This window comes from Hemicordylus capensis, chromosome 2, assembly GCF_027244095.1.
Source record: "Hemicordylus capensis ecotype Gifberg chromosome 2, rHemCap1.1.pri, whole genome shotgun sequence".
Taxonomy (NCBI): Eukaryota; Metazoa; Chordata; class Lepidosauria; order Squamata; family Cordylidae; genus Hemicordylus; species Hemicordylus capensis.
Genome location: NC_069658.1, coordinates 67,890,746 through 67,908,738, shown reverse-complemented (window position 1 = coordinate 67,908,738; position 17,993 = coordinate 67,890,746). Strand labels below are relative to the sequence as shown.

The following is a 17,993-nucleotide window of genomic DNA, read 5'->3' as shown; positions in this document are numbered from 1 at the left end:
TGTGTCAGGCTTAGGTCATTTATAGCTAACAATTTGATTCCATTGGAGGATGGACCAATGATGGATGTGATGGAGTGCATGGATTGTGTGCAGAAGGTTCCAGGTTTGACCTTTGGCATCTTCACTTAAAAGAATCTTGGACAGTTGGGCTGATAAAGACCCAGTCTAAGGCTTTGGAGCATTGTTGCCAGTCAGAGCAGAGGACACAGAGGAAGGTGGACTAATGTTCTGACTTGGTATAAGGTAGCAGCTTTGTATTTCCATATGAAATTCTAACAATGGCTCAGGAAGGCAGAGGTTCCCCTTCAAAATCTCTGGTGCTAACATTGAAGGAGCAAATTCAACCATTGCTTTCCCACCTTCTCTTTATAAAGATGGTAATATATGACATGGTTTGAATTCCTGCAAGTGTATTCTACTGAATATATGAATACTGTGCATATATTTTATAGCTGTTAATGATTCAGAATATTTTTCTAGGGAGTACACAAAATTGTGTATGTTCAGTTCATTTCATTTTAATATTTCTGTTTCAGGACAGGTACATTAACAAACTTGTCTGCACCATGTAATGCTGATTGCAGATGCTTAGAATCATATTATTCCCCAGTGTGTGGTACAGATGAAGTACAGTATTTTTCTCCATGTTATGCAGGATGTGCTGCATCATATATAAGACTACCTCAGAGGAATGTAAAGGTATTGTCATTTTATAGCACAATTTACTTTAAGTCTGAATTGAAATAAGTGCAAGGGTTTATGAACTGAAGTGCTGCTATTATGATTTTAAATCAAAGAAATATCCATATAGAGACCCTCACCCCAATCCAGTGAGGAAGATCCTCATGTAGAAACAGGCGTCCATTGCTAATGCAGCTGCGCATGCACATGCTCATCTAGCTGCCCTTGAGCTAAGCTGATGTGTCTCTTGATAAAGATGAGAATTCATATCTGCATTTAGTTGCTAAGTGTTGTATGTGAACAGCTGGAGTTGGATCAGGATGAGTATGTACTCCAAGGAAATTTCAGGACTGGTAAAAGGATTGTGTCCTGAAAGTAGGTTTTTTTATGCTGTAACTGGTTAAGTACTTTGTTATCCAATATCTAATATTGGATACATTTTCTATTTTTCACGTATTTTATACTAATATTTTTATGTACTCTATTTATAGGTGTATACTAACTGTTCCTGTATTGTGAATCCAAAACATCAAATTAAAAATATCACTCATGGAGCCAAGGATGAGAGATGTAAATCCAAGTGTAAAGTCCTTCCTGTGTTCATTGGCTTCTTCTTTTTTGCTGTATTTTTTACGTTTATGGCAGGTACACCTACAACTGTGGCTATTCTTAGGTAATACTCATGTGGTTCCTGCTATTTATAGAACCCTGTAAAATGTTCTAAATTTCCTTCATAGTTTTTCACTTAATTTTTTAAAAAGGTTTTTCTTTTCTCCTCTCTTTTGTTTTCCTACTACATTTCAAGTCACAACAAATAAACTTTGGTGTTAAAGGTCTATAGGATAGTTGGGCTGATTATGATTTCAACTGGATTTAATTTCTAATGAAGTATTTTCTCTCAGGAATAGTTGTTATAGAAGGAAGTAACTGTTATGCTACACAACAGCTTTGAGCAAAATCTAACAAATGTGTTGAAGTGAGAAGGTCATATAAAAGTATGCATAAGTGCAACTGATGGTAAAGTTGTTTTAATCTTTATAAATGGTTGAAAAAAATCCTAAGTAGCCTCATTATAAGATAAAATGATAGAGGCTGGCAACTTGAAATAAGTGCAACTTTAGGTGTAGTGTTTAGGCATACTTTGTGAGACTTCTGATGTTTTTCATTTGAACACCAGTTCCCCATGCCACATCACACTCTCCTTTTGAAATTCCTCTCACTCTCCAAAGCAGCTTGCAATGTGACATAGGGGGATGCTTTTCAAAGAATCTGTCTTAAATCCCTGTGGGAACATGAAACCAGGATGTTTCTATTTTCCCCAGCAATACTGTTTAGCCATTATCCAGAATGTTCCATTATTTCATTAAAATCTAGAAGCATAGAACAATTTATAGGTACATTGCTGAACTTGATTATCTTGCTTACAATACATTAGCTTACTGATATTTTTAAAAGTTGCATATTCTTTTTGTAATCCAAAGAATGGTTAGAAGCATAAGTAAAATGTACAAAAGAAATACTAGATTTGAAAGTTACATTGGTGACATTTCCTTCATTCTTAACTTTGGGTTACAGGTGCGTACCAGAAAGGCTTCGATCATTTGCTATGGGTGTTCTAATGCTGTTTATACGAATTCTGGGTATGCCTTTTATTTTTACTTCAGTAAAAATGGTATAATAATGGATAATCCCAGAGTTATCTACAATAAATGAAGGATCAGAGTGTTTCGTTTTCAAAAGCAGCTTTTCCATGTACATAGCTGACTGGGGAAAATCTGTGTGGTTGCAGTCCTTTTGGATCATGGTTAATATGTGTTGTCATTAGTTCTTACGCATTAGCCCCACAGAAGGATTTCATAGCTTCTCTGAAGCTCTGTTCTTTGCACACAGAACACGCTCAATATCTTGGGTGATGGAGCACCTGTTGCTCATTTCTTTTTCGACTGCCTCAGTGTGTGCCTCAAAGTTTGTCTCTCGTTTTCGTCTCGGTTCCTGTGGAAATTCAAAGAAAATTGGTTTAGATTCTAAGACTTGGACTCGGACTGCTCTTGACTCCTCTCTTTCCTATCATGTTGGACTCATGGACGCTTTTTAAAAGTGTTCATCTTGCAGGTGGACTCTCCCATTGTTGAACAAACATGACCAGTGTTTGCTTGGTTTGGGAGAAGATCATATCATCTGGACATGTAAGATTTGCCTCTCTTTTGCTAAACAGACCAGAAAAAGTAGAGAATTGTGTCTTAGAGCTGCTTTATACAAAAAAGTGTTAGGTCCTCCATTGCCTAAGCTGAGTTCCTGTTACCATCAGTGTCTATGGCTTTGATCTTGTCCAGTCATCGACACTCAAAGTCAACGTCAGTGTTGAGACGTTCAACTGAGAGAGCCTCCCATACCCAACGTGTCAGCCCGGAGCTTTCTAACGAGCTTTATAAGAAGCCCCACAATGTCTCCAGGAAGGACATCACGAGTACCATAAGAAGTGGAAACATCAGAAGATCCCTGATCGTGCTCAGCTTCTAAATGCAAAAAAAGACCTCTTCCTCGGCATTGATCCTAAGGTCGATGACCCTGACATCGGAGACTTCAAATTGTCCATCATCTATATCAACCCACTCATTATTGTTGACAATCGCGGGGGACAAACATCAAACTCTTGACCTCAGTTCAACCACTGACCTCAGACACCTTATTCATGGAAAGCTCTTTGGAGGTTCGAGATCATAGGAACATAGGAAACTGCCATATACTGAGTTAGACCATTGGTCTATCTAGCTCAGTATTGTCTTCACAGACTGGCAGCGGCTTCTCCAAGGTTGCAGGCAGTAATCTCTCTCAGCCCTATCTTGGAGAATCCAGGGAGGGAACTTGAAACCTTCTGCTCTTCCCAGAGCAGCTTCATCCCCTGAGGGGAATATCTTGCAGTGCCCACACATCAAGTCTCCCATTCAGATGCAACCAGGGCAGACCCTGCTTAGCTATGGGGATAAGTCATGCTTGCTACCACAAGACCAGCTCTCCTCATACCCTTTCTCCTTTCATGGTTCAGTACATCCCATCTAATGCCTCCTCTTCTCTAGAGATTTTGAATGTAATTTTGACTCCAACCTCTTCCCCGGCATCAATGCCAACACCAACCACGAAGCTAATTTTAGATTGTGAGCCCTTTGGGGACAGGGATCCATTTTATTTATTCATTATGTCTCTATGTAAACCACTTTGGAACCTTTTGTTGAAAAGCGGTATATAAATATTTTTTGTTGTTATAGACACCGATACTGATACCTAAGCTGACACTGACACAGACACCAGTATTGATGACAACTCATTCTTCTACTGAGCCTTCAACATTGGCTACTTCAGTACCTACAATACCCATTGTTGTCAGCACCTCCACAATGTGGCCTGAAGCCCATACCATGGATGCAAAGAGTGCTAGGTTTACTTCCAGTTCCAGCATCAACTTTTCTTCTACACCTTCAGTGTCCAAAGATCTTCCTCTGTTACAGGATATAGAATCGGTTTTGGGTTCTATCAATAATACACTATCTGGCTCCACCTTCAAATGGTTTCTTCTACATGGTTTGGATGTTGATGAGGACCTGGGCTCAGGTCTAGTACCAATTCCAAAAACCTCATCAGCATGTCCTGCTAGAGTAACACTATCCTCCTCTCCATCCTACATATCTATTTATCCTTGGAAGGAGAGATAATCACTATTCTACTTCTGCCTATTGCTCCTATAGGAAACGTATGGACTACTGGAGTTCCCCAGGAGTCCTGTCTATATTTGCAGATTTGGCAAATTTAGAGATCGTTATGTCAGGCCATCTCCTTCCTTACCACACAACTATGACAAATTCAGACTGTGGAAGTTGAAAAACCTCAAAACTAATTCTACTTCACAGGGTCATGATCAGGAGAAGGAGAAGGAACTCCTCACTTTGTAAAAGCCCCCAAATCTAACTCTGAAATCTAAGTTTAAAGACGTTATATCCATATCAGTGAATATAACCCACCAGCATCTGAGCACAATGAAACTTCTGACTGAAACAGAATCATGCTCACTAGAAGGAGCTATATCACTTCAATTCCATGCTTGGCTACAAACTACAAGTCTTTAATTGGACATGAAGGAAAAATCAAAAACCTCCCATTCCTTTTCCAGTACAATCCCAGACGTTCCTATGGCCAGCATGGTGTAGTGGTTAGAGGGTTGGACTAGGACCAGGGACACCTGAGTTCAAATCCCCATTCAGCCATAATACTTGCTGGGTGACTCTGGACCAGTCACTTCTATCTCAGCCTAACCTACTTCACAGGGTTGTTGTGGGGAGAAACTTAAATATGTAGTACACTGCTCTTGGCTCCTTGGAGGAAGAGCGGGATATAAAATATGATGATAATAATTTTAAAAAACACAGAAACAGAATTTTTTTAAAGGACCAGTCAAAACAGCATCTTTGACCACCCCCTTCCAATCACTTGTTCCTACAGTCCCCTCTTCCACCAGACTTGCCCCTTTCCCTCCAACCTGGTGTTGCATCACATCCAATGCTTGGATAGTAAGTATCATTTTCACTGGATATGCAATCAAATTCACCACTATCCCTAACTTCTTGGAGATAAAATACACCCATTCAACTCCTACTTTAAGAGAAGAAGTAAAAGATATCTTATAGAAAGGAGCGACAGAACAAGTCCCTCTAAAAGAACAAAAGAAGGGGTTTTACTCCAGGTATATTCAAGTTCCCAAAAGAGATGGAGGCCTCCATCCAATCCTAGACTTATGCTGGCTCAACAAATCCATCCATCAAAAAAAAAAAAAAAATTAATGGTCACTTTACAAGGCATCCTTCCCCTACTAGCAGAAGAATGGCTCATGACTTTGGACTTGAAAGACACTTATTTTCATATTGGTATTGACCTCAAACACAGAAAAATTTATGTTTCACCTTAGGACAACTAGCCTACCAATATACCATTCGCCCTTTGGTCTCTCCACCACACCTTGTGTTTTCACAAAGTGCATGATTGCTGTCATTGCCCAATGACAGGCAGTGTGTCTCCATCTTCCCGTATGTGGACGACTGGCTAGTGACTTCCACAATAAAAGACTCCCTAAATTACCATGTCCAGTGCATTTTGACATTGTTCCAAGACCTTGGTATCCAGGTCAACTGGAAGAAATCCATCCTCCAACCTGAAAAATACATTTCCTATATAGGGGGCCTCCTCGATACGGACTTGAAAAGAGTCAGCTATTAATTGTAAACCTGATCTATGCCTTCAGAACCAATCCAAGACAGAGAGCAAAAACCATATCCTTAGGTTTAATGGTGTCTTGCACAGCCATGGTAAAATACACCAGACTAAGGCTAAAGCGGCTTCAAATGTGGTTTCTGTCGGTGTTCAAATTGAATGTGGACAGTCAGCATCTATGGCTGATCATCCCTCAACCTGTATTAAAGTCTCTTCAGTGGTGAACTCGAAAGAAGTATCTCTCTGAGGGTGTTCCTTTCCAGTACCCAGTTCCTACTGTCACGGTGACAATGGATCAAAGGTTAACCTCTCACAAAGGTTAGGGGGTTCATTGCCTGAACCTACATGCTTGGGGCCTGTGGAATTTCAAACAGTCAGCTCTCCATATCAGCTTCCTGGAACTTGTCACGATCTTCCTAGGTCTAAAATCCTTTCTGCCCATGATAAGAAATTGCATAATTCAGGTATTACTAGACAATGCGACCATGATTGCCTATATCTATTGACAAGGCTGGCCAGGCTATCTCTGTTCTGGAATGATCAATCTATGGATGTCGGTAGAGCCCTTCTTATCTGTATGGACAGAACTAAAGGCTTCAGGAAGACAAAGAGACTATTTGTTACCTTCAAGGACTAAAACCTCCTCCAACTATTAAAGCCCATCCCACCAGGGCTATAACTATCTCTGTGCACATATGTCTGGAATTAGTATTATGGTCATTTGTAAAGCAGTCATATGGTCTTCTAACCTACCATTCATAAAGAACTATGCAATTGATATCTGAACAGCGGCTGAGGCTAATTTCAGATGGGCAGTTTTAAAGAAAGTTCTTTAATAACATCCTTGTACCCTGCCACCTCTTTGGTGAGCTCGTTAATCACCCATGTTGGGAATGACCCCGGATCACCATAAAGATAAACAGGTTGTTTACCTTTAGCAGGTGATCTGGGATCGTTGACAACACCTGCCCAGCCTCCCCACTGCCTGGATGTTATGTCTAGTCACTTACAATCAATGCTTCCAGCAAACAAAAGGCCTCTCGTGGTCAACCAAGCTGAGTTGCAGGTGCTCTGCTGCCCAAGATACCAAGTGTGCGCCACGCATGAAGGGCAGAACTTCAGAGCACCTAGAGGAGCTATGAAGTCCTTCCATGGGGCTACTGTGCAGGCGTATTACTCATGTTGTGAATGATCTCGGATCGCCTAAAGATCACGTGTTACAGGTAAACAACCTATTTTTCTTGTTTGAGAGAAAGTACACCATGCATAGGTAACAAGAGGACCTAGAACATACTTCTAAATATTAAAATATTTTCATATTGCAGGGTTTTGGTGTTTGTTTTCTATATGTGATAGTCAATCTAATATTTTGCTAAAGCATGGAATTATGCCATTGTTTGTTATTTATTTATCATATTTTTATACCATCTGATATGTACATCTCTAGGTGGTGTACAAAATTTAAGATATTAGAAAAACACAGAATAAAATACATGGAACACAATAAAAACAATAGTATGAAACAGTTATTAAACAAATTCAAATTATTAAAATTAATTCTAATTAAAAGCTTGTGAGAACAAGAGAGTCTTGAGGGTCTTCCTGCTCTTATTTCAGCAGGGAGCATATACCAAAGCCCTGGGGCAGCCACAGAGAAAGCCCAGTCCCGAGTCACCACCAGACGAGCTGGTGGCAATCGTAACCTGATCTGCATCAGGTTATGTTTCCAGGTGAAATACAAAGTCTGGTTATTACCTATAAAGCTCTTAACGGCTTGGGACCAGGCTATTTAAGAGAGTGCCTCCGTCATGAACCCCCCTGCCTTTTACGATCTTCTGGAGAGGTCCAGTTACATTTGCCACCAGCTCGTCTGGTGGAGACTTAGGACCGGGCTTTATCTGTGACTGCCCCAGGGCTTTTGGAATATGCTCCCTGCTGAAATTAAAACATCTCCTTCTCTGTTTGTTTTCAGGAAGACCCTCAAGACTGTCCTGTTGCAAGCTTTTAATTAGGATTTTAATAATTCATTTTATATAGTTTTTATCATGTTTTATGTATTTTAACCTGTGATTTTTAATGTTGGGATTTGTACACTGCCTAGAGATTTACATATCAGGCAGTATAAAAATATGATAAATTAAAAATAAATCTCTCCAGAAAATCATAACAGGCAGCAGGGTTCATGTCAAAGGAGCACTCTCTTAAATACACTGGACCCAAGCCGTTAAGGGCTTTATAGGTAAGAACCAGCACTTTGTATTTCACCCAGAAACATATCGGCAGCCAGTGCAGTTCTTTCAAAACCGGTGTTATTTGGTCCCTTCGTGTTGTCCAAGAAACCATTCTGGCTGCCACATTCTGTACCAATTGTAGTTGCCAGATATCATACAAAGGCAGCCCAACATAGTGCACATTACAGTAGTCAAGTCTGGAGGTTACCAGCAAATGTACCACTGTTTTAAGGTGACTTACCTCTAGAAATGGATATAACTGACATATCAGATAAAGCTGATAAAAAGCACTCCTGGCTGCTGCCTCAACCTGAGATACCAGGGAGAGCTTAGGGTCAAGGAGCACTCCCAAGCTACATACCTGATCTTTCAGGGGGAGTGTAACCCCATCCAAAACAGGCAGATCTAAATCACCTCTCAGGTCCCAACTCCCCTCAGTCAGAACCTCTGTCTTATTTGGATTGAACTTCAGTAAGCTATCCCTCATCCAGCCTGTTACCACCTCCAAGCAGGCATTTTGGGAAGAAATGCCATTTTCTGATGATTTTCAACATGGAGAAATAGATCTGGGTGTCATCAGCATATTGATAACACCCTACACCAAACCTCCTGGTGGTCTCTCCTAGCAGTTTCATGTAGATGTTAAAGAGCTTTGGAGACAGTATGGAGCCTTGTGGAACTCCACACTTCAATTCTCACTTTGCAGAGCAACAGTCTCCAAGCGACACAATCTGTAATCTACCAGAGAGGTAGGAGCGGAAACACTGTAAAACAGTGCCACCCAATCCCATCTCCTTCAGGTGGTCCAGAAGGATACCGTGGTCGATGGTATTGAAAGCTGCAGAGATCCAAAAGGATCAGCAGTCACAGTCCCTTTGTCAATGGCCATCCATCTCCCTCTGTCGATTGGTCATCCATTAGGCCGACCAAGGCAGTCTCAACCCCATAGTCCACACGGTTTGAAATAGGTCTAGATAATCTGCATCATCCAAAACTGCCTGGAGCTGAGATGCCACCACCCGCTCAGTCACCTTGCCCAACCATGGAAGATTAGAAACAGCTAACTCCAAGGGATCAAGTGCAGCTTTCTTCAAAGGTGGTCTAATAATAGCCTCCTTAAGACAAGGAGGCATCCTGCCCTCCCTCAGAGAAGCATTTATAATATTTACCAGACCCTCTCTGATAATATGATTATCAGATGAGATAAGCCAAGCTGGGCAAGGGTCAAGAGAACAGGTTGTAGGATGCACAGTCCGAAGCAGTTTGTCCACTTCCTCACATGTCTCAAACGGAAAATGACCCAATCTAATCCCATAAGAGAAGTTGCTGGAAACCACAGTAGATTCTTCAGTAACTATGGAATCCAGCTCAGCCCAAATGTGAGAGATTTTATCTGCAAAAAAAGTTGAGGCAAGCACAGCTTGAGGTGGGGGAGCATGGGGCGGTGCATGGGGGGGGGCAGGGTAAGTGGCTTGCCTCTGCCCCACTTTCTGTTTCAGAAATCTAATATGTAGCTCAGTCTGTCCACCCATAAATGTACTTTGTCCCTTCTGTGTCCCATCTTCATGTTTTTCTCTCTTGCCACCACAAAACAGCCTTCTCTGAATGTTTGCCAAGTACTGTCTTGAGTTGCATTTTGAAGTAATTTTGCAACACTCCGTCTTTTATAGGTACTATCCCTGGACCAATAGTGTTTGGTGTTGCAATAGACGAAACATGTACTTTATGGTCAGTAGATACATGTGGAGTTAGGGGATCATGTTGGACCTATGACAACAAAAGAATGGCATATATGTTAGTAACTATAAGTAAGTGCCACACATTAACATTAGATAAGTTAATATCTTATATGCAAAATAATTTAATTGGTTTGAATAATTTAATTGCAAACTCTTCAAAATAAAAATTGATGGAAATATGGGGAAGAAAGTTCAGCTGTGTTTATAATTAAACTTTTGATTTCCATTTGGTGTTCTGTGCAAACTGAATGCAAATGTAGAGGTCTACACGCATTCCAAATAATAGTTTAAACTACTACTGTATTTGGAGTGTGTGTAGCATGGCCATTAAAAGACACACACACACCCAGTGCTATAAAGGGATGCTCCAGGAGGGCATTGGGACATCTGTGGAAAAGGATGACAATGAGTGGGCACTCCACATGTCAGCCTTTTAATCACATGGAAGGAGAAAATAGCATGCAGACATGTCCTATGTCTGTCTTCCATGTGTGCATAGGAATGTAGTCTTAATTGATTTAATGTCTGAATTTTACTAATGAATAGATTTATTTATTTAAAAGTTCATATTAATTATTGTGGGGGGAAATCATATATAACATCTTTAAAAAATAATTTCTTTTCTATCCCTTATTACTGTAAACCAGAACCAAAGTAGTCCCATTATTCCTTTATTTTCAATCAAAACTTGAGCTTACTGATTAAAATTAAAATGGAACAAACTGATTAATCAATTAAATCCACATTGATTAATCAATTAAATCAGATTAATCTACTGATGAAACTGATTAAATCTCGCAGTTCTAATTATTTTGAAACTTCCATTGAATTGGTTTTAACTGATAATCAGCTAAACTAGTGGATCAATTGGTGGGCCAGTTGCAAGCAGTGAGGGCAACTTTTGATTGACAAGTCTGAAAGAGAAGGGCACACTTGTTTGTATTTTGAGATTATTTTGTTACTGCTATTGTCTATATTATTTATTTATTTATTTATTTATTTATTTATTTAATTTAAAATATTTATAACCCGTCCCTCCAGTACAATACTGCTCGGGGCAGCTTACATATACTTTGTATGTGTATGAGTTATATTGATCTCTGAACTGTAACTTCTTAATTATGTTGATCATTTTGAACTGTGTTGAGTTTTTCTTGTTAAGATAAGTGTTATTTAAATATAATAAAGAAATAAACATACAGCTCCTCTCCCTCTCTTTTACAGGTGCAGTTGCCAAAATAAATACAATTATATTTACTGTTGTAGCACTTGTCTTCTATAACCCTCCACCAACTCAAACTGCAGCTTCACAGGAGAGAGATGAAATGGAAACTGCTGTATAACATGATGAACAAACAGCTAAAACTTTCAGAGAAACTTGCAGACAAATCTAAGACTCAAGGGACAGCTTTGAAAGAACTTGTAATAGCAGCTAGCATGGCAGTTGTGCCTGCTGAAATGAATGATACCAGCACTTCTTGAGCAACCAGTTCATGTTTTTAAAATAAATACAGCTTGTCAGGTTTATTTCAGTCATGTGAAACAATTTTTCACCAGGCAAAATAATATGGAATATTGCAGAACGTGAAGTAGCTCTCTTATTTAACCTTTCTGGTTAGCATATCAAGCATATACTGAGTTTAGGAGCCTCGTTTAATTGTGCCTGCTTCTGGTTCTCAGCAACTCCCTGTGCAATTGGCTGTAGGAGTAGGTAGGCTGCCAGCAAAGCTTATGACCCCGTGGGGCACATGAGATAGAGGCACTTAATATGAAATAATCCTTTCCCATGGGGCTGTGACACATGACCACTGCTATTGTGTAAATCATGACAGCCATATGTACAGGCTCATGTGCTGGCACTGATTCATGCTGTTAGTGGCTCCATGAAATCCCATGCAACTACCAGCAGCCAGTATATTCTGAATGTCTAACTGGGTTTGCCACCAGACTGAAATGGATTGGAGGGCATTACCTACTTTAAAAGTTCATTTTAGTAGTTTAAAGTTCTCATAGTATTTTCAGCAAAATATATAATGGCTCTGGCTAGTTAACCAAGCTCAAAGTAATATAAGTTTGTTCATCCTCTGTTTCTCAAATGATAAATATGGATTAATGTTCATATAGCTCACAGATTGACCCAACTGAGTTTTAAATTTATAAATTATCCTAAATTACTTATGCTTTCATCTCCCCTTTTTTGCTTGATTTTGAGCTAATTGACCGCGTCTGGTTTTTCTTCATTTCAGTACATTGACTTGGTAGAAAGAACAAAATTACATAATAGTAGTTATCTTTTGGGCTTCACTGTATGTGTGAAAGCCTTTCTAGTGAGTTGCTGATATGGTTGAATCTTGTAATTCTGTGTAGTTGATTGACATGTAGTCAACTACTTTGGCAGTGCCTCTGTTGTGTAACATTTATTTATTTATTAAATCTAACAGATTTTTATACTGCCCAAAACTTACATCTCTGGGTGGTTTACAAGAAGATAAAAACATAGGTAAAACATTAGTTAAAAACAAAACAAGAAATTTAAAACACAATTTAATTTTTTTAAAACAATATTCTAAAAATAACATTTAAACAATCAAAACAATATTAGTTAAAAGTCTGGGTGAATAGATGTGTCTTTAAAGATTTTAAAAATTATCAGAGATGGGGAGGCTCTTATTTCACTAGGGAGCGCATTCCAACGCCTCGGGGCAGCAACGGAGAAGGCCTGTCCCTGAGTAGCCACCAGACGAGCCAGTGGCAAATGCAGACAGATCTCTCCTGATTATCTCAATGGGCGGTGGGCTTCATGACGAAGAAGATGTTCTCTTAAATACCCAGGGCCCATGCTGTTTAGGGCTTTATAGGTGATGACGAGCACCTTGTATTTTGCCCAGAAACATATCGGCAGCCAGTGCAACTCCTTCAATAATGGAGAAATATGGTCTCTCCTAGATGACCCAGGGACCAACCTGGCTGCCACATTCTGGACCAACTGTAGTTTCTGGACTACGTACAAGGGCAGCCCCACATAGAGCGCATTGAGTCTGGAGGTTACCAGATGTACCTCTGTTTTGAGGCTGTCTGTCTCAAGAAATGGACGCAGCTGGTGTATCAGCCAAAGCTGATAGGAGGCACCTCTGGCCACCGCCTCTGATAGAAGGCACCTCTGGCCACACCAGGGAGACACTTGGATCCAGAAGTACCCCTAGACTGCGTACCTGTTCCTTCTGGGGAAGTGTGACCCCATCCAGAACAGGCAGATCAAGATCGTCTCTCAAGTTTCAACCCCACACAATGAGTACCTCCATCTTATCTGGATTCAATCTCAGTTTGTTATCCCTCATCCAGCCCATTACCACCTTCAGGCAGGCATTTAGGGAAGTTATGCCCTCTCCCGATGATGCTGACATGGAGAAATAGATTTAGGTGTCATCAGCATACTGATAGTACCCAGCACCAAATCTCCTGATGATCTCTCCCAGCGGTTTCATGTAGATGTTAAACAACATCGGAGACAATACGGAGCACTGAGGGACAGCATACAAAAGTTGAGATTTTGAAGAACAACAGTCTCCAAAGGACACCATCTGGAACCTGCCCGAGAGGTAGGAACGGAACCACTGCAGAGCAGTGCCTCTCACTCCCAACCCCCTCAGATGCTCCAGAAGGATACTATGGTTGATAGTATTGAAAGCCGCCGAGAGGTCCAAAAGGACCAACAGAGTCACACTTCCTCTGTCAATTCCCAGTTGGAGATCATCCATCAGGCCGACCAAGGCAGTCTCCACCCCATAGCCAGTCCGGAAGCCAGTTTGAAATGGATCTAGATAGTCAGATTCCTCCAAGACTGTATGGAGCTGGGAGGCCACCACCATGTATGCCTTACAAACATGGTACACTGTATCACTACTAATTCAAAGTAGAAAACATGATTATAATCATTTTGCCAATACTCCAGAGAAATGGCCTATTGCTGCTCTGTCTTGCAATACCTTTGTGGTGACTAGGGATATACCTGAACTGCGGTTTGAGCACTTTTAGGTAAATGGGGCAGATAATTTTAAGGAAAAGGAGAGCACCTGGTCTCTGCTGCCCCGTTCTGCTTCCTACTGGGGTGGTGTACATCCCCCAAACCCCCAATGCCGTGCCAGCACACACATGGTGTCCAGGCATGTGTGAGTGCCATGTGCATAGTGTTGTCATGCGAGGGCTTTCTGGGATGCATGTTGCCCCAGCAGGAAGCAGAATGGGGTGGTGGAAACCAGGCAAGGACCTGTTCTCCTTTTCCTTAAGGTTATCTGTCCCATTTATCCAAAAGTGCTCAAAGCATGCTTCAGGCACACCCCTACATGCAATTTTGAGATAATGGATCTATAGAAACAAGGTAGTGTCAGACAGAGAATCATCACTGTTTTATTTATTAGAGATGTGCATTGGACATTCTGTTCTGGATAGGTTTGTAGCACCCCTACCTCCGTGGAATGTGGAGGTGGCCACATCCAGCATGGCCATCTTTGTGCAATTCTGAGCCCAAGAAATCTGAGGAACTGCATGGAGATGGCTATGCGGAGAGTGGCTTCCTGTACACGGATGCATGTGTGCACACGTTACAGATTTCTTGCAATTGAAGCAGCCAATGCACAACCCTACTATTTACACCTGAAAATGAAATAAATTAGCCCATAAATTAGATATGAATAGTGGCAATCCCAGATGAAGTTTCAAAATACACCAAAACTCAGATGTGTACCTGTGAATGTTGATGGTCATTTAAATGTGACTTAAATGGAGCACTTCTTAAAAGTGGGGAAATAAGGCTATTCTCATGACCAACAAGGGGAAGGGGAGGCAGGGATGGACCTACCTCTCCCCCAGACAATCATCAATTTGCCTTTGGGTGTGCCACTGTAGTGCTGCTCGCCGGAGGCTGGGACAATGAGTCATGGCCTCCTGGAATTCCCAAATGCACTGTACAATGAGTGCCGTGCACTGGGGGATTTATTTCTCTGTATTCCACTGTTGTTGTTTTAGTAGGGAAGAGCAACTTAGGCATATTTAGGTAGCATCTCATGTCTCAGATGAAAGAATAATGCTTTTTATGAGCAGAGAGATTAGTTACCTACAGTGTTCCTTAATGGACCTGGTTCAAATGAACATGGACCCTTACATGTTATAAATTCAGCCACAGTGAGAACGCACCTGTCCTGACATCAGTAAAGGATGTGGCAATGTGGTCTTGCTATATCCTTAATCACTTATTGGAATTGCCCCTGTACATGTACTACAAAACCCTGCATATTGTAGTGCTTGTAAAGGGGCGATTCTGATGAACACCCTTCACATATGATTACAGAACATGCTGAGATCATGTCAGCAGGTTCTTTAGTGATGTTGGGATGAGTGCATTCTCACCGCAGTGCCAGTAATCATGTGTAGGTGTCCATGTTAGGAACATAGGAAACTGCCATATACTGAGTCAGACCATTGGTCTATCTAGCTCAGTATTGTCTTCACAGACTGGCAGCGGCTTCTCCAAGGTTGCAGGCAGTAATCTCTCTCAGCCCTATCCTGGAGATGCTAGGGAGGGAACTTGAAACCTTCTGCTCTTCCCAGAGCAGCTTCATCCCCTGAGGGGAATATCTGACAGTGCTCGCACATCAAGTCTCCCATTCAGATGCAACCAGGGCAGACCCTGCTTAGCTATGGGGATAAGTCATGCTTGCTACCACAAGACCAGCTCTCCTCTCCTAATGTTCATTTGAACTGGTCCCATATTGTTTGCCTGCTCTTACAGGTGTATTAGAAAGTGATCTAGGGGAAAACTGCTGAGTGAATTTACTCAATCTCATCATTGTTCAGGCATGCATTTGTACCAAATGGAAATATGAAGGAGTCTGACTGCTTTAATTACAACCACCCAACTGGTTCAGGCCCAAGGCCTATCCAGTCCAACATCCGTTTCCCACAGTGGTCCACCTCTGTGAAGCCCACAAGAAAAAGGTGGCATGCCCTCTCTCCTGCTGCTCCCCCCCTGCAACTGGCATTTAGAGGCATTTTGCCTCCGAGGCTGGAGGTGGTCTATAGCTATCAACTAGTAGTAGCCATTGTTAGACCTCCATGAATTTTGTCCAAGGCCCTTTTTAAAGCCATCCAAGCTAGTGGCCATCACCGCATCCTGTGGCAGATAATTCTGTAGTTTAATTATGTGCTGGGTGGGAAAGTATTTCTTTTTGTTGGTCCTAAATTTCCTGGCCATCAGTTTAATGGGATGACCCCTGGTTCTAGTTTCTCTGTGTCTACTCTTCCTACTCCATGCATAATTTTATACATCTCTATCATGTCTCCCCGTAGTTGCCTCCTTTCCAAACAAAAAAGCCCCAGATGCCTTGCCTCATAAGGAAGGTGCTCCAGGCCCCTTATCATTTTCACTGCCCTCTCCTGTACCTTTTCCAGTTTTACAATGTCCTTAAGATATGGTGACCAGAACTGCATGCAGTACTCCCAATGTGGCTGCACCATAGATTTGTATAAGGGTATTATAATATTTGCATCTTTATTTTAAACCCCTGTCTGATGATCCTTAGCATGGAATATGCCTTTTTTCACAGCTGCCGCATACTGACACTTTCAGTGAGTGTCAACTTTCATTCTCACTTTCATTCTTTCTTGCCCCATCCTCAGTCTCCATGCACTCTCGTGTGATATTTTCCTGGACCCCATATATATATACCTAAACACATCCAATGCCTGGAAAATATAGGGCCTTTGATGGCATATACAGGAGCCTAACATGTCAGAGTGTGCATATGTAGGCTCCATGCAAACACGGAGCTCAGGGCAGAAGTAGCAGAACAATCCTGATCAGTAATTCTGTGCAAATATTCAGCTCTAAATAGCTGAAGCCAAACAGTCCACACAGCCCTGCTGGTACCATACTAGGGTGACTGTTCCCTCTACTCACCTGTGCACAGTGTTGTGCTGTTCCCTGCACTGGTGGAGCTCCTCAATGAGAAGCATACCCAGAGAGCCCCAGTGACACACGGAAGCATTGTAAAGTGGAGCGTGCTAGAAAGGACTCCAATGCTCAGCTTTCCCTGCACACATTCCCAGATATTGCCACGCCGCTCTAGGGCTCTGTTTTTCTTTGAGGGCCTCCAACGATGTGAGGAACAACACCATGCTGTGTGCACGTGAATGGTGGCAGCAGTCACTTCTGCACAGCGCCAGCAGGGCTGATTATTCCGTTTCAGCTATTTGCTGCCAGATATTTGCACAGGTCTATCAAAAATATTTGATCGGACATCTGTGCGTTAATCTGGGTAGAAAAGTAGAGGACTACTCTCTTTTGAGTTGGCATGGTACTAAATAATTGCCACAAATATTAACTGCTAGGGAGAAAAGCTGCAGACAACAAAATGGTCACAGTTTAATTCTGATGATGAAAGAAAATGTAAATTTGGCTGAGATCAATATTTGACACAGGGCCTATGGAGGAGAAACTGTGTGAGTCAGGATAAGGATTAGAAATTTGATTGGGAGGAAGTCTAAGGAGGCAGGATAGAGAAAGGTTGGGTGGCTGAAGGAAAGGGATAGAATAGGCAATAGAATTGGATAGAGGAATCTGAGGGAAGAGCAGGTAGAAGAGGCAGAAGCTTGAGGAAAATATTTGGAGGCCTTTAGTCAAAGGAACCAAGGAGTCACTAGCTCTTAGACCTTGAGAACCTCCCGTGTCATTAACAGTAGTATAGAAGGGTCTGTGTCCTAGGTAGAGATCGGTGAGTTCCCCCTAGCTTGTTGGCTGGTGAAAAGCTTCGACTTCAGATACCCAAAGCCAAATATTGGTTGCAGCCACCTGGGCACTGCATAGAGACAACTGTTCTGACCGCTCACTTCTGTGCAGTGCTGTGCTGCCTCCTCTGCTGGTGCGGCCCCTGAAAGAGAAACTGAGTCCTGCACACTCCAGGGACAATGTGGAAGATGCATGGGGAGCACTAGGACGTGGAGTCCACACCCCCACCCAGTGCTCTCCATGTGCTTTCCCGGACATTGCTGGGGCCCAGTAAGTCTTCATTTCTTTTTAAGGGGCCCA

The 17,993-nt window shown here is 41.7% G+C and overlaps 1 protein-coding gene across 8 annotated transcripts in view; it reads left to right on the top strand.

Moving 5' to 3' along the window:
• The window catches only part of LOC128348306 (solute carrier organic anion transporter family member 4C1-like), a 61,847-nt gene extending 50,410 nt beyond the window's left edge, over positions 1-11,437 (top strand). For 5 of the 8 annotated variants that reach the window (XM_053304157.1, XM_053304156.1, XM_053304155.1 and 2 more), the window contains 5 exons: positions 537-699; positions 1,173-1,354; positions 2,257-2,321; positions 9,842-9,979; positions 11,135-11,437. In XM_053304157.1, coding sequence (XP_053160132.1) covers positions 537-699; positions 1,173-1,354; positions 2,257-2,321; positions 9,842-9,979; positions 11,135-11,253 — 667 coding nt within the window. In that variant the 3' untranslated portion in view covers positions 11,254-11,437. Of the gene's footprint in view, positions 1-536; positions 700-1,172; positions 1,355-2,256; positions 2,322-9,841; positions 9,980-11,134 lie in introns of those variants that run through there. The other 3 variants (XM_053304162.1, XR_008318067.1, XM_053304161.1) reach the window with 3 other exon arrangements.
• The last annotated feature ends 6,556 nt before the right edge of the window (positions 11,438-17,993 follow it).